The 17,586-nt window shown below is 38.8% G+C and overlaps 1 protein-coding gene across 1 annotated transcript in view; it reads left to right on the top strand.

The window, feature by feature from the left end:
• The window catches only part of lamc3 (laminin, gamma 3), a 76,459-nt gene that overhangs the window by 35,811 nt on the left and 23,062 nt on the right, over nt 1–17,586 (top strand). Inside the window, exons 10-12 of the mRNA XM_088615305.1 lie at nt 7,646–7,838; nt 11,757–11,866; nt 14,747–14,965. Of these exons, the coding sequence (XP_088471431.1) occupies nt 7,646–7,838; nt 11,757–11,866; nt 14,747–14,965 (522 nt within the window). The remainder of the gene's footprint in view (nt 1–7,645; nt 7,839–11,756; nt 11,867–14,746; nt 14,966–17,586) is intronic.

Here is a 17,586-nt window from a genome sequence, read left to right as displayed (position 1 = left end):
TATAGCACTGCATGGATAGCTGTAGAATGGATCTAATTTTATCCTGATTTCCATTTGTAAAGCCAGACCAGGCTGGCCGTCTACATGTTTTGAACGTTTTTAGACCTTTGATTAGGTTCCCTGTCTTTTTCTTGATTTTCAGTCTTCTCATTGATTTCTGATTGACTTGTCATAACGGGCAAGATAAATCGTAGCAAATAAAAATCACGTACTTCTTGCAAGAGAGGATGTCTGTCCATGTTTGCTTTGAGTAAATGTGACTTGTGTGTACTGTATACAGTATGATACCACTGAATGAACTGGATCTCAGTGTGAACAATATAGATTTTTTTACCTCACAGTAGTTCATATACGATAAACGATCACAAGCAAAGAAACTATAAAAGTTCTGATTTGAACGATGAACGATGGATGATGCTCCGCTTTTCCTGTCACCGCGGACATTAGATATGTGAAGACTAAAAATGATGGAAAAATAGAGGGAAGGCATTTTTGCTTTCAATGAGCATTTTATCTTTTCTCTACTGTTTTGTAAAATGGGTATAAAAGAGAAGAATAATTACCAGGAACACTTCTCCTTTGGATCAGAATGTCCACACCAGCACTGGTATAGGGACTGGGGACGCTGTTAATGGGAAATCCTGCTCTATAGGTGTTTCAAGATGCCAGGGCACTGGTGGTAAGATTAAGGGTGTGAAGCCTAGTTTCTTTGCTAACTGTCCACTTGGGCTTGCTCAGACTAGCCTCCTGTACCTTCGGTTCTCCCTTAACTGAACTGGTGAGGAAATTTCTCACTCCTCTTACTGATCCGATGATACTAGATGGGGTGTCCCATCCTCAGTTCATTGGTGGATTAAGTGGGGTCCCTCCTGTATGTACTGTAAATTCTTTGGAAAGTTTTAGGATAAATAGAACTATATAAAGTCAAGGAACAGCCAACTTTACCTTAGATTTAGTCTGCCAGTCACATAAACTAGTAAATGCTGTCCATGCCTTCTTTCTATTCTATTCTTAAGTATTTGTGATTAAACACATGCAGCCTAGGCACATTTAAATTATTAAACTGAATACTGTTACTATTTATATGTTCACAGACCAGAAAAGTACCTGAAATAGAGAGAAAAAGCTTGATCCATGATCCTTGCCTGGAGGAAAAAAACTAATAGAGTATGAACCAGTGTAAATTACTTGTATATTCTGTTACAGAATTGGAACTTGCTCCTTGTTTCTAATCTATATAAAGGTTTAGAGGCTTTTATGTTCAAAACTCAAGCCTCAAGTCCTTTATGAGCAAGATGTACTGTATATTTATTTTTAAACTCTAATCCTCACAATTTCTGTTATCCAGTGTGCCAATGGCCTTTAACCAAGAGTAATACCAGAGATCCTTTAGAGAAACTGTCCTCTTTGTACAAGGATATAACAGCTTTTGTAGCCATGTTTGAATCTGAATAAACCTTATGGCATATACTGTGCACAAGAACTGCATAACAAGTCAAGTCTGCTTCCATGAACATGGCAAACTATTCGTTTGAAAATTTGGAACAGCATGAGCTGAAAAAAGAGTAAATCTGATATCACAAATAGCAGGATTTTGATAAATGAAGTATTGCAGCTGAAACACTGTGCCTCTAATTCTCCTTTTTAAATCTTCATAGTCCTGGCAGGTGTTTTCTAAAACCACAGATTCTAAGTTCATTGCAATTATCTTCAAGGTGTCAGTTTACATTTGCGAGTGGGTATGTCCTGAGACTGCTGTCTGTCTGACATCACATGGAGCTACAGTAATGGAAAAATTACTAAAGCTAATGTTGTTCATGTTGTTCTCGTGGAAACTGTTAACAGACTCTGATGTTCATATACTGTAGTATACAGCCTAACAAACTACTGAAATACAATATTGAGGGCTCATAATTATATGCATTTTGTCCCACTACCATTAAATGTTTTGGGTTAGCCATACGTTTAAGATTTCTGTAGATACATATTAATCAGTATTTAACTGCTATTGAAAGAAAGTTTTTACAGAGCCCAGAAAGTGGGTCCACACTACATGAGCCTTGTACTAGTCAGAGCTCAGTGTGAAGAATACTGAGATGCCTGCTGTTCCTGTGTTGTGTGATTGTGGAACAGTCCACAAGATCAACCTAAGGAAAGCCAAGTTAGTTCTAAGACTTTTGACTTAACTGCTGTAAGTAATTCACTTATACTGTAAATCCAGAGTGAGTCAGTGCTGCATAGTTTTTTTTAAAAAAATAAGCTTTTACAATTTGTGCATAATGCTAGAAAAAAAAACAAATGCAGCATAAGAGCTACAGTATTAATAGAAAACAATTACTAGGAATAAAAACCTGTAGAGACATGTTGGGCTAAAAGCAATCAAATACCAGAAATTGCCAGCCTTCTGTGATGCAGAGAGAGATGTTCCAAATATGCAGGGATGTCATGAGGGCATTGAAGTGTTTATGTGAATGAGAGGGTCTCTGCTGAGTTTAATGCATTACAGGAAGCAGTAAGATGAAAGCTGTGTGCTGCACTGCTCCACAGAAACGCACCTCACTAGGTGAATGATCTCATACCAGGGCTGCCTGTACCTGACAGGGTTTTCAAGGAGCTGTTTCTGAGAGGATAAGAGAGGCTTGATGGGAGCCAGGCAGAATTTTAAAAAGCAGCAACGTCAAAGAAATGCAGAGCTTTTACTCCTGCAAGTCAGGCTTATTGAGCTCAGATTTGGAGGTGATGGACACCTGATGACAACCAACCATTAAACAGCAGCGCACATGCAGCACTTTGAATGCTAATGATCCAGCTAAAACATACAAAAAACGTAATGCATCATATACTGTACAAACTTAAAAACTCCTTGTAACGGGTACAGTTTAGATCCATTCAGTATCCTACAGAGTCCTATAGAGTGTTTAAGGGCTAGTTTTTTTATGGGACGATCCATCAAAGAGTTCAGTTTGTCAAGAAGGAGATGATAAGTAAACGGCTTTTGAAGTATTTTATTGTGTTTTCTTATCTTTCCTTTCCAGCGCCTGTTTCCATAGTGTGCATCATAGTAAACAGCTGAGATCTATTGCCACAACACTGTGTTTAATTATCTTACTATCTTTTCTGTCTGCAGACAACTCTTCTAAGGATTAAACCAACAAAGTGTGCCATTATATTTTGGGTTAATTTGTCCCTCAATCTTCTCACAATAAAGAGTCGTTTTTAATTGGCTTTTGAGACAGGACCAATATGATGGTATTACCAGGATGTCTGTCATCCATTAGAAAGCTGCTTACTCCTGGCAGGGGATGTAGCAAGCCGAACCCATCCCAGTGGAATAGGGTGCAAAGTAGGCCTACTGTACGTCCTCCAATGAGTCTCCAGTGAACCTGCCCAGCAGGAAACAAGCATCTGGAAAAACCCCATGTGAACATGCAAACATCACACAGAAGGACCCCCACAGGACCCAAAAGCCATGAGCCGGCAGTACTTAATACCACACACTTATGCTTTCCAAGGCTGCCTCCCTGTGAATTATTTTTTGCAGTTGTCATGCCACTTTAATATTCAAATAGTCAAAACAATATATAGGAAAATAAATAAGGAGCAAATATAAGGAAAGTAAAATTTCATGGAGTCTGATCCTCCTTTACTGTTCCAGGCTTTCCAGCTTTTTGAAATAACTAGAGACAAAACTATTTATTTTTTTGCTTTCGCAAACTGCCAAAATGTGACTCACCGGGTCTACAATATTGTAACTTACCTCTGTGTTTCTATTGGTCAGAAACTGTAGGAAGACCTTTGCAAATGTTGTCATTACTGTAATTCAATCGCTGTAAGATTTACAAGCCCAGTTGGCTATCTAATTAAAAGGGCACTGTTTTGATCTCACTTTAGGCCCCGTAGTCCAGAAATTGATTATGAGCAAACTGTGAGCCGTGTTTTTTTATCAAGCTGTGACCAGGTCGGGGTTGAGTGGGCTCAGCTTAATTACTTTGGCTTCTAACAGCACCCCCTACTGGTAGCTGTGTGCCTTTTCTGCAGGGCTTTTTCTGCTGCTGGTAATGAGGCTAAGAGAGGCAGATGATGACGGGTTTCAGAGAATGTGGGCATGGTGTCATCCAAGTGAATTCAAATTGGGGGATTTGGGGACTGGCTGGATTCAGGGGGTGGTGAGGTGGGACAGTGAAAAGAAAAGGCACTGGTAAGAGACAATGAGAGAGCTGATTTTCAAGAGCTACAACAAAAAGCTGAGCCTCAGGGGCAAAAAACTGATCAATCACAAACGTGCACGTAAAACGATTCTTCTCACCCTCTGCAAAACTGTGGACTGAGTGGTAAAAGGGAGAGAAGAAAACAGAAAAGCAGGCACTTTGCAGCAGGAAAAATAAAAAAGGATCTGAGCGCAATGCAGCACTGGCTTTGAATTTTAAAATCTGTTATGATGCAGGAAGCAGAGCAGCCATCCGTTCTCATGCTCCAGTCAACAGAAAAGTAATGATTCAAGATCTATCAATAAAAATATCTCTCATCTGTGCTGCTGTCAGAAACGATATTACAGGGATACTGACATCATGTGATACATCTCAAAATAGACAATACATTGAATAAAGTTCCACATTAGGTTTCCTAACCATTTAAGGACTCGCTGCAGATGGATAATTTGGGAAGCAGAAGACTAGTGTTTGTCTGTAGGCATCCTAGAGAAGATGCATTGTACAATAGCTACAATAGATAAAACTGATCAATGCCATCTTCCAAAAGATTTGCAGATTTTTCACTGAATTTCAATAAAGGGCTCTGCAGAAGATTAATCTGTTGTGTTTTGGGTATTGGAGTACAGTTTATCTAATCTATACATTTAAATTCATTCCTTGCTTTTCACCACCAGCAGAGAAACAATCTTATGTCACTCGATCCCAAACTGTTTCTGGTAGCATTAGTTCAAGTATTACTGACATCTTTACTGTATGAGTTACTGTAGGATATTCATCCTGGTATGACTGCCAGAATCCACTTAATGTTTTGCCTCCACTGTTCAGTTGTAAAGAAGGTGGATCAGAGCTACAAAAAGCTGTGTTTCCCCAAAGGAAATTCTTTTAGATCCTTGAAGTAAACTGCTCTGCTCAGGTTGTCCTAATATAGACCCAGTAATTGGTAGTAATCATGAGGAGCTACTGGTGTTTTTGCAGTTCTTGCTCTCTTGCAGTAGTTTAAGAGCAAAAGAAAGTTTGTAAACAACAGGGGGGCTTTTGGCCTGTTTAGCTGAATTGGTAATCAGTAACTAATTAATTCAAGAATTTCATCCATCCATTTCCTCAAGGAATCTAGGGTACTGGCTTTAATGATATGACCGGACAGCTTGTTCCATGCTCCTACAACCTTTAGGGTAAAGAAATGCCCAAATAACTGTAACATTTTAAGATACAAGACAACATTCTACAGGTCATCTGGAACATAAGGATGAAAATATAAAAGATCTTAAATTATGCAGCAATCTGATGTGGTTAAACCACCAACCACAATGAAGATAAAAAGGAACATGTGACATTGGCAGGACAGGCTGCCGCTCCTCTGTACTGGAAATAGTGGTTAGAAAATGTCTAACATGGATTTTGTAACCATCCATGAGCTTAAAAAAGTGTCTAAGTGCTTTGAGAGTTAATAAAGTTCCTCAAACCAATAACAGGATAATAAAACTATGCAATACATTACTAAACACATTTGTATATTAATTTTATTGAATAATGTAGCTTCTAGAGGAACATTTTAATTCACTTGAAAAATTCTGTTACAATGGTCTTTAAAGAAGTGTGCACTTGAGGCCGGACTAGGGTTAGGGTGTCACAAGACCCATCCAAATTTGACACAGAGGAATTAATCTATTTCCACTTGAAATGACAAAATTGAGACACTCAGTTTTGAAATACTATTCCTGAACGGTACTTCAGAAGGTTCAAAATGGATGTGATATTGCATACGATCATAAGTCATGAGTGGTGATTTAAAAATGATCGATTACACCATACACACATTAAATGTGTATACACATTCATTTCAGGTATAGTGGAATATTAAATGTCACAATGAAATGTGTTACTTTTGCTGTTACAAGTTACTCAAATTAAGATACTTATAATTGTTTATTTAATAGTATGTTATTGTATTGGATGTTTGTTTCTTAATTAATTTATTAATCAAGGTTGTTTTTTTCTTATCTGAGGGAGGCATAATACTTCTAATTGTTTATTTAATAGTATGTTATTATATTGGATGTTTGTTTCTTAATTAATTTATTAATCAAGGTTGTTTTTTTCTTATCTGAGGGAGGCATTGTGCTGCGGGGGTATTGTTTTAGTTCTCGGTTGGATTGTGTGGAGTTTGCATGTTCTCTGCAGGTTCACACAGGTTCCTGCAAGGTGCTTTAGTTTCCTCCACCACACCACACCCCTCCCTGCCCCCAAAGGCATGCTGGGTAGGATAATTGCTGCTTCTTACTGTGTGTCTTTCTGCCCTATTTTTCTGGCATAGGCTGTTAGTTACCACACCTCTTGCCAGGAATAAGCAGCTTACTGATAATGGATGGATGGACTTATTTGAGCTTATCCTATTTGTCTGATAGATGTATAATTCTTTGTCAAAAACATTAGTCAGAAAAAGCCTAAAAATGGTGATAGTATTTATCTTCTTAAAGTGATAAGAATGTTTTGATAAAGACAGTTTTGGTCCTGAATATAATAATGAGCAGTTATTACTGAGGTGCCAAAAGCATAGTTTTAGCAGCAAAGTGGTACAGTATATGGTTTGTCCTGTAGATTTGTTTCCAAACACATTTCAAACAGCTGCTAGTTTTGTTGGAAGACAAGAGTTTGTATTGTACATGCACCATATTGAGCATGTCAGAAGTGAAATAAATTACAGTAATAGGGAGCAGATTTAAAACTGTGAAAATTAAATTTGCTTTTTGAAATATACCACAGCTTCTCAGTATGCCTACAATAACAATGAAATGCCCGACCCCAGCATAACTATCAAATCAGCAAAACTACACAAAAAAGCATGACACAAAAATGCCTTTGTGATCCTGGTTTTATTGTTAATCACAGCAAAAAAGGAATTTTCTCACAAATAAAAAATCAGCGAGAAAATGAAGATCCAAACCGGAGATGACAAATGAGCATAAGAAACTTTCTGTTTCGTACTTCAGGCTATGAGCCTGCTGGGCAATCAGTCAGGGGCTAATGTATTTTACCATTAGAATGGTACTGAAGGGCATCAATAGCAATTAAATACAGTGGAGTCCAAATGTTTTTTTAATAAAATATATAAATATATATATTCATTATTTTATTGTAATGTGCCACCCTGCACAGAAATCATATTAATGCAATTAAATTGCCTAGAGAAAAGAGCAGCACAGTAAATAATGCATGCACTCTGATCTCTGTAGGATGTTAAAGATTTTGACCTCCTATATCTCGAAAAGCATTTGCATGCCTTTTTTGTGATGCCACCCAGGAATACATCCAGTGGTTGCTGAATAATGTTATTATTCAGCCTGTGGGCGAGCTCGTTTAGAAGAGCGTCACATGGGCTCTGAAGATGAAATGGCACTGCAAGTTTCTCCTAATTGCTTGTGATGGCTTTTCAGAAATGTTTTTGGGGAACAGACGGCTGAGTTACGGGCAGCCCCTCTCCTTCACTTTCCAAGCGGAGAGTGTGGAGCTCTTGCCACAGGAGGTGAAGGTGATTCTCCAGGGTTCTGGAATGGAAGTCACCACACATCTTTTCCCTGTTGCTGGACAGAAATTGAGCTTGATTCCTCAGTGCACGTTTGTATTCAGGTAAGCTATTCTGCCCATCAAGATTTTGTGTGGACAAAAAGAGAAGCTTATTATCAGGAGGCTTCATTTTTAAGCCCTGCCTTTTTATACTGACTGCAGCCTGCACAAGCTCCAGAAATTCCAGATTCTCCAACCTATGAATGGGATGAAGGTTCGATTGTACAGTAAGTGACCTTACAGCAACACACATGTTGTCCACTCCCTAGCTGTTAAACATAGCTTTCATAAAATAAGCCCTAATTGGCTAAAATATACTTTGCAGGGGCTCCCGAGTGGCTCAGTTAATACCCTAAAGTTTCAAACTAAAGTTTAGGCTCAGAGACAGTTCAAGTCTGGGACATGCTATGTCTGTCATGAAATTAGCCAGCCATTAGCAGGAGTCCTCCGAACAGCAGCACACAAATAGCAGAACACCATTTACTTGCAAGAGTGGGTTAGATGTGATTAACAGGTGGGCCTATGTGATTGGAAGACCCTGAATGGGCATCCCATGGTCAGCACACTGGCCAGTTTCTGTCCAGGGTGAGAAACAACAAGGAGGAACAGACAAAGTACAGGATCAGCAACCATAGCCTCACCTTAGAACCTGGCACTGGGTTGTGGGAGGCCAGTAGATGGAGGAACTACAGTTGCAGTCAATCTGCTTCTAGAGGTGAAGGGAGTTGGTCCATATTCTCATCTGGCTTTAATTATGGTTGGTTTGGTACAAAAAGGGTGTGTTTGCATTTTGAAGATCCTTGCATTGTTAGTTTGAAAAAAAAATTCAGATAAGCTCCCTAGATCGAAGATAGGGTCTGTCACAATGTCCTGGGTAATTTGATGCAAAAACACTTGGACTGAAAATTCTTTACTTTCTAGAATTGTTCTTCTGTTCATATAAAGGTGGGTTTGATTGATTCTGTCATTTATGCATGAAATATATATCACAAAACCCTGCTTATAAGCAATGTGTGAAGACATTTCTAAAGTGATATGTCATAAGACAAAAGGAAGCATGCGTCTTGTATCTGAGTCATATTTCTGATGTTTTATAAAAAAAGGAATTCAGTTTCTTAAGTGAGACAGATTTTTCTTTATGTGGTATATAGCACTATTAGAGTTTGGGGAAAAAAGAGGTGTGTGGAAAAGAAAGGCCCATTTTTACAGGCATGAAAAAGAACACTTTTTTACACACACAACTGCTGCGCTGTAATTGTTTCATTGAATCTGGAGCCCAGAGTCTATCCTTTGGAGAAAGATAATGTCACATTACACTCCATCTGCATCTTATGCTCTTTCTCTTGCAGCTCAGCATTGCCACTTTTAAATTGAGTGCAAGGATTTCTTAGGACGCTCTGTGGGGATTCATACTGTGATTCCACAGGCAAGGATAGATACAGTACAAGTGCTCCCATCACAGCAACATGAAAAGACTTCCTACCTAGAAACACTGTTGACACTTTTCTGTAGGATAATGGTTTCCAACCAGTACAGAGCAGAATCATTTGAATCAGTTCTCAAGCAATTTGCCATTCAACTATGGGTACAATGCATCATAAATTATACTTAATAATTATAAATTAGTTATACTTCTAATTCCAACAATTAAAGTAAAATATATTTACGATCTTACATACACTTTGGCAATGAAATTCCTGTTGCTTCCTATGCAAATCTATGCGCATCAATAAACTTTGCAAGTAAAATGTAGAATACAGAACATTCTGTATTACTTTATCACTTTTGCTCCCCAGTTAATCTCATTCTAAATTCTAATTCAGCAGAACTGGATTTGTGACACATTTTGCAAACGTTAAAAAATTTCTAGGTATTATGCACAACATGTAATTGCTATTTTTTTATTGCAGTGTTCGTACTGCAGTCATAAACTGCTATATTTCTACAGCTGCAATACCAGTGTAGTTTAAGTCATTGTACTGACACTTAAGCATTCACATAGTTGAATAAGTACCGGGTACTTGGGTAAGACAAGTGATGACAGCTTTGCTGTGGAGATTTTCACCTACACTTTTCACACAATTCACAGAAGGTATGTTTGGGTACTTAAATGAGATGTGTGTCAGGTCAATCTTCAAGTCCAGATTAGGCCTGATGAATAAGAATCATTACAATATGAAAGACCTCACAGAGTTGTGTATAGCTTGTCCTCTGCTCTGTTTTCATTTTCATTTTCAAAAAGAAAAGGGAGTTAAAGACAATGTGTGCATCTGTAATACATTGGACATCAAGTCCAGTACTGTATCTGTGGAGATATGGCACTAGGTTACCAAGAACAGTTGATACAGTCCTGAATGAGATGTCAAATACTGTGATCTGATGGCAAGCCCCACCACATTCTCCATCTGCACAAAGGGATTTGAAACCCAGTGACTCTAAATCCTAGAGACTGTCTGGTATTAACACATTAGCCAGGACTGCTGTTGCCTTCAGAAATGTAGTAGAAGCATACTGTACATACTGTACACCAGTAGCTTTTTACAAGATAAATTACAGCAGCCTTTTGTCCTTTAATACAGCACAGTGAGGAAACAACCTTGTAAAACTGCTACTATTTAATAGTCCTCGGGAATCATGAGAAAGACGACACTGTGCCATGTTAGAGCATTCTCTAACACTTTGTACGGTAACTATGAGAGGAAAGTAGTAAAGTTGTAAACTTGCCCAGCCTCACTCTTGCACAAGAATGACAGAAAGCCCTGATATAATGAATGTAACTGAATAGATTATGCCTAAATGCATGCTCCTCTATTGCAAAAAGGATCTAAGTGGCTTGATGTGATATTACTCACATTATGCATTTAAGGTGCACACACTGAGCACACACTTCCTAAAGTGTAGGAAAGACATGTAAGGCCTTGAATTAGATTGAATTCAGCCATCATTATTTAGGTCTATCCATTTTCTAATTGCCTTATCCAATACAGGGTTGCAGGCGAGCTGGTGTCTATCCTGGCAGTCAATGGATACAGGGTGAAATACTCTCTGGACAGGAAACTAGTCCATCACAGGGTAAACACTGACACAAAGGCACACATTCACTCTCACACTGAGGTGAATTTGTTTACAGAAGCTAATTAACCTACCAGTGTGTCTGGATGGTGGGAGGAAACTGGGGCACATGAACTCCACACAAACAGCACCCTGGGACTTGAACCAGGGCCCCAGTGCTACAAGGCAGCGATGCTGTCCATTGTGCCACCACGCCGCCCTCATTAGTCAAATGATTAATGGAAATGTGTTCTAGTTTTGGCTGATCTTTAAAACTGCAATTACTTCACACCTACATGGTACCGCATGATTAATGTCTTCCCTTCTTTTCTAATGTCTGCTGTTGTTTGGTCACATTGTATCTCCCCATAGAAAATACCTCCCTTTAGAAAATGACATTGAGTAGGAAGTGGAACTGGCTCGTGAAGTAACAATTCAAAATATTTGAAGAATGACAACAGCTATGAAAATGGAGGAAGAAATCTTGACAGTTTTTTGTGGTTATGCTGGAGAACTGGTCTTCACAAATTTAACCTGCTTGATTTTTTTCTCCCCTGTTCTTTTTCACTTTGTCAGCGCTAAAGAGAAGCATTAATGAAGGGCCTGTGGCTTCCCTGCAGCTTGATAAAAAGGACAATGCTGTTCCAAAGGGACTCAGCGGTTGACAACTCACTGAGATTAAAAGGAACTTTGCTCATTAACAAAAGAACACTTCCATTAGCTTGTTTTTCAGATTAGTAATTGCTTATTATTGTTGTTGTTGCTTTTGTTATAACTAATGCAGTCTCTGAAATAATGTGTCAAAATCCTCTGTGTGTTGTATGCACATGTGCTTGCATCCTGCAGGGCATCAGAACCTTTTATTGTCCAATCCAGTTGTCTGTGTCTGGTGTGAAATGTGATACAGTATCTTATCAATTTTCTGTCCAGGCTCCATGAAAAAGAGGAAAGACAGCGGCCTTCCTTGTCTTCTTCTGACTTCCAACACCTTCTCTCCAACCTCACCGCAATTAAAATAAGCAATGCCGGAGGCCAGAACTGTAAGTAGTTCACATTAGTGGTGCTGACAGTCCACCTTTATTTTTTATTTTTTAAGTTATAAAAATGGACCCATTGATTTTAACTAAATATTTCTGGAAAGGCTCCTTCCTTTTCTTTTTGTTGTTAGCCTCTAATTTATTAGATTTGTGATTTGAATGGCTTTATAACATGATTATTTTGATCTGGAGGGGTGCTGCGTCTGTGTATTTTAATTCCTGTTCAGCTCTTAACAAGGCAATTTAACAAATTATTGGCCTAAATGGAGCAGTTTACCCAGATTTTCCCAGCTCTTAAGGACTTGACTATTAAAGGAGAGCAGGACTGTGGCTCTCCAGGACTGGAGCTGGGCAGCCCTGAGCTAAATTAATGCAAATCTATTTGTTGTTTATAATCTTAAAATTTGATTTTGTTCCACACAGGAACACCAGTGGAGTCCACCAAGTTTACCTTGGAAACCTGGGTTATTAAATAAATCACAGTTAAAATAGCAGCTTTACAGAAGAGTCAGTGCAAATCAAACCTTTTGTTTATCCATAGTTGTTAAGTGAAGGTATTCTAGAGTAAATGTTGTTAAGTAAGACATCCGGCTGATAAGTAACCATCACACTGTCAGATTCATTAAAAGAGAAGCAAGCTTCAATTTTCTCCAAAGACTGGCTTCATTCTTTGCAAAAACATGAAAATGCACAAGGAATAAGCCTGGGCAACCTTGCAGAACCACTTATAAACTAAATGCTCATGAGTATCACTGCTTCTGAGCCTGTACAACATGTATGAAATTTTAAAAATAATAAATTAAATAGCTCTCATGAAACAGAAAAGTGACTTCTAGGCTATTAAAGTAATGGAGTGGGTGTCTACTTTCTTTAAATAGCTAAGGAACACAAGTCTTTCTGTGTGACAACTGCACATGAGTAGGCACTGCTCCACGCTGGCTGCTGTTACACATCTTGATCACAGATCCACAGGAAATGTGCAAGACAGCAGCAGCTCCTGAAGTCCACAGACTGATTATAATACTCCCTTTCCAAATGACCATGACACAGTCTTTTGAATTTCCTTTTCAAATTCACGCAAGTCGTATCATTAGACTGTCGGCAGAGAGAGAGGCGATAATCAGAGAGGCCTCAGAGCTGCCAGTCGAAGCAGATTTATCTGTTGCTGTGGTTTGCAAGCCAGGGACTGAAAATCATTCACATCTGATGGATGGAAAACATCAAAAGTAGCTCTTTTACAACCCCAGATTAAAGTACTATGATAACATTTATAGCAGAGAGAATCCTGTTTTACTTTTTAGCTTTCTTTGAAAAAAACTGTATGGGACAAACTACAGTACTTATATTTTTGCATCCGTTGGATATGGTACAAATAATTTTTATCCTGGTGCGGTGTTTATAGTAAATTGTTTGGAAATTGGATGGTTCTGATCATAAGTACTGAACTTGGTTTGCATTGAAGATGGTTTATTGGTTATCAATACAGTTGCAGATATGTTCTTCTAAAAATTCGACTTTTTTTCCTGTTGATGTTGCTTTTTTTTCTGCAAAGGAACTCTCTGGGGTAAACCCATCTGCAGTAACAGTGCAGATTTCAGAGCTCTGGAGCTGTTTAAAAATGTGTGACATTCACTTGGCTATCATTGACTAACACATCTTCACTTTGTCACGCTGTGAAAAAGTATTAGCACATATGATCATTCAGCTTAATTTCCTTCTATGTCTTCTGGCTTTATGGAGACTGTTTCTGTGCTTAGATGCTCTGTGTGAAGCCAGTCTAGACTGTTGTAATGACACTGCAAAAAGGGTGTTCGCCATTGACCTTCAACTCGCGAGCAAGGGCGCACCATGTGGTGATCATAAGCTACAAACCCATTATCCCTTTTGGATGCTAACTGCTGTCACGCCATGCGTTTTTTCAATTTGTTTTGTTTATTGATACCCTCAGTGTGAATCAAAGAATATTAAGAGTAGCAAACTAAAATTACACAAGTTTCAAGGGTGGTTATGTTCTTTGGTGACTGTCTAGGGACCACAATTTGTTTGGCAATGCTTATGGAAAATAATCTTAAGATCAAACAGAGCTCGAAAATTTTTTTAAAAAGGAGGTTTTAAAGATGAAAGATGTAGGTTTCTCAGGAAACAAGTCCAGTAGAAAAATCAAAGTTTGGTGTGCAGGCAAAAATAAAGTGAGACTAAAATACTGTGGGTGTATTAAAGCTGGATGGAAGCCGCCAAATGTTTGGAAATCCAGATAAAAAAATGTAGATAAAACAAATAATGATCGAGTCAATGGATTCAAACCCATCGGCAAATTAAAAAAAAAGAAATGAACAATTAACAGGCATTTGAAAGTTTGGAAAGATTTTCAAAATCAAGGAACCTGTATTATTATTTATGACATATATTTATATTAATTCTCTTAATCCAAGACTAATGTTTACTGTTTTTGAAAGTAGCAATTGGTTCATTTAAATTCATTCGTCTGTCACATGAAACTGTACAAAATAGCATAAGACATATTGTATTTCTTCTCTCGCAAAGCTGGATTTAGAGAAACATCCTTCTTTCTACCACCGACAGAAAGCAAAGTGGAGTCACAAGAATAGGGAACCGGGCTCTGACACATTTAGGCCAATATTTTTGCAGAGCTAAACGGGCAGATTTTTCTTTCTTTAAAAAATGAGATCCTCTTATGTTCTATTATTGTGGACCTTTACTTTTAGTTACACACAGGGTACTGGCCATTCGGATCATTACACCCATAGCCCCCAGCGCAGCCAGTGCCATTATTTGCAGTAGCAGAGAAAAAGACACTAAACGCCTTCGAGTAGCTATTATGTGCCTGAGTGTCTGATTGATGTTGGCTTTTCCTTTCAACAGATACTGCCCAGCTCTCAGGGGTCACCCTTGTAACAGCTGCCCCGGGCCCCTCTCCATCTGCCCCCTGGGTGGAGGAGTGTACATGCCCCCAGGGCTACATGGGGCAGTTCTGCGAGGACTGCACCCCAGGGTACAAGCGTGAGATTCCCAACGGTGGTCCCTTTGTTCGCTGCATCCCCTGCACCTGCAACCAGCATGGCATCTGTGATCCAGAAACAGGTTCGAGAGCCTCCCTCATCATTGATTCTCCTTGCTTGCAGCTGATTTCTTTCCCATTTCACTTCAGCTACACTGCACTTCGAGCCCCACAGAGTGTGAACCTGGAGATTTGTATTTAAGACCTTCCTGCTACCATAATTTCTTCAATTACTTGATTAGCCAAATGATGCCCTTGTTTAAATGTCCTGTGGCATACCATGGTAATACCACTGTAAGGTTCAATCAAAAAGTGAGGTCATGCTGATGCATGGAGAGTAGTTATGATGCTAACCTTGAGAAATTTCAGCAAAATGTAAGCATAGTCTATTGTATTTTAAAATAGGAAATCTGCAAGGATACCATCCACTTCGACATGGTGCATATGCATGAAACTGATTATATCCTTGTCTGTGTTCATGTCCTTTGCAAAAATAGCTAGCGTCTGGCTACTGGTGTTTTCATTGTCAACCAGTTTAGAGTTTCAGTCTCAATCAGTATCACCGGGTAGACTCAGTGGGGACAAATAACAGAGGTGCTGTTTGTGAGACAAAGTACCTGTACTTTGCAGTACAATCCATTTTATTCTTGAAAAGCCTGCACTATATTTTCAGCTTTTTTGACACTGTCTCTCACTCGCATTACACTGAAAAAATCTCCTTGATTCTCATTCAAAATTAATGCACTTTGGCTTTGGGTGAATGTGTCAGCACTAACATTGATAATATTGATATTCCATATAGCCTGCTCTCCCTCTATCAGCCTCTTTGAGGACAGGACTACAGTACATTATGTTTTTCTGGCAAAGTTGCCCTTGGAAATGTTCTGACCTTAAATAGACAGACTACAGCTGTAAAATTAATAAAAATAAAAATGCTGGTTCTCCTCTAGAGCTTGTTAAACAGATAAAATATAACTCACAAGGCAGACTTTGAAGACTCCTTGATTGGGAAACGCAGATCACAAGTGCTTTTGAGTAACAACTTCAATAACCAAAATCCCTCAGCAGTTGTCAGCAGCAATTGTTATGTCACTTTATTTACCAATACAGCAGAGAGGCCTCACCATTGTCAGCAGGGGCCTGAGAAGTGGGGAGAGCCAATGTTCTCTCCTTACTAGTCCATCAGCCAACTGAATTTCATTTACAAGAAAATTACACCATTGATATCACTACGAGCGTTTCTGTAGTGAATTAGATTCCATCTGGCTCTTTAATTAAAGTGTGCATTGAGATGGCCCAGACGCATTTTGATTCCACTCTCATTTACAATTTAACAGACTTTAACAGGATCGCTCTTTTCTGTTTTGATATACATGAGGCAGTGGGGAAAATAAATCTATGCATATGGAAAGACAGCATCTGAAAGCAAGAATAAATCATGGAAGTCATTAAAGATACGTTGGCAAAAATGTTGATCGTGTGCAGATCCCATATCTGATCTCCTTCTGTCAGCCCCGCTATGCTAGATAAACCAGCCAGTCCATCTTTTCCTGTCAACCAACAGAATCTCCTGCCCCTTCCCTGGAAAATCCTCTCTCCCGCTTGCCCAGGATACAGTCCCACCCTTGGACAGTTCACTCTGCACTGGCCATTATATATGGAAATGTTATTCATAGGGATTCCCGCAACTTACAGAGCAGTGGTCTGAGCCTCAGGCCCCGGGAGACTTCCTGCCTTCTGGTTTTTATTCTGCTTGAGCTCTCCATTACTTCAGGCTTGCCTTCTTTAAGTTCCGTTAATAATTAGCGTATCTAATTATTTACATCTCCCATATGTCTAATGTCTCCCAAGTGTTTCATAGGTAACAGTACTGAACGGTTACTGATACTGTTACCTGGAAACACAGGGAGGGTGAAAACCCCAAATATTTCTCAACTACAGCCCAGTTTGTTTAAAAACAAATTAAACCGAAACTGACCTCAGGAAAGAATAGATTTAAACATGTTTATTGGACTCCTGAACATCTGTCAGTCTTTATACTGACGTAGAATCTTCAAAGTCATCTCCATAATGGCTGATGATAACACAAGGCAAAATGCCAGCAGATCTGAATCTAAATTGTGCGTATTGGCGATGATCTCATCTCACCAGTTTAATCTTGTCCATTTATAGCTAACAACATACTGTATAGTGAAGGGAAAAGTTCGTACAGCAGGAGACATTCAAAATAACTGTTCCTGAATCAAACTCATACAGTGTGTACTAAATGTGATCACGTCAACAGTTTTTGCAGTCTGGTACTTGAAGGTCTTTTACACTGCATGCTTTTAAACAACTAAATAGCACTGGAGAGTCCTCAGATATGTGAATTCTGCTCTGGAGATGATATAGAGAAGTTACTTCCATCCATATTGTCGACCTTGAAGTTGAGATTGGGCTCCAGTTTTCTGTGCTGCTTAATCAGCCTCAGCTATTCAATGGCACATTCTTTCAAAGACATTCTTCGGCTTCACATCACACAGTCTGCAGGGTGCTTAATTGTCAGTAATTAGAAAATAATCTAGTTAAATGAACAGTGTAGCAGAATCAGAAAAGAGCATACATGTCAGGAGAAAAGGGAGAAAAAGAATCTTTTCATTTCCTGGGGCTTTCAAATGCAAAAAATAAGAAATTCTGGAGAGTTTTAGCTTCTAGTTAGACAGTT

This window comes from Lepisosteus platostomus, chromosome 21 (genome assembly GCF_059453375.1).
Source record: "Lepisosteus platostomus isolate fLepPlt1 chromosome 21, fLepPlt1.hap1, whole genome shotgun sequence".
Classification (NCBI taxonomy): domain Eukaryota; kingdom Metazoa; phylum Chordata; class Actinopteri; order Semionotiformes; family Lepisosteidae; genus Lepisosteus; species Lepisosteus platostomus.
Note: the sequence above shows the minus strand (reverse complement) of the source record. Positions and strands in the feature narration are given on the sequence as shown.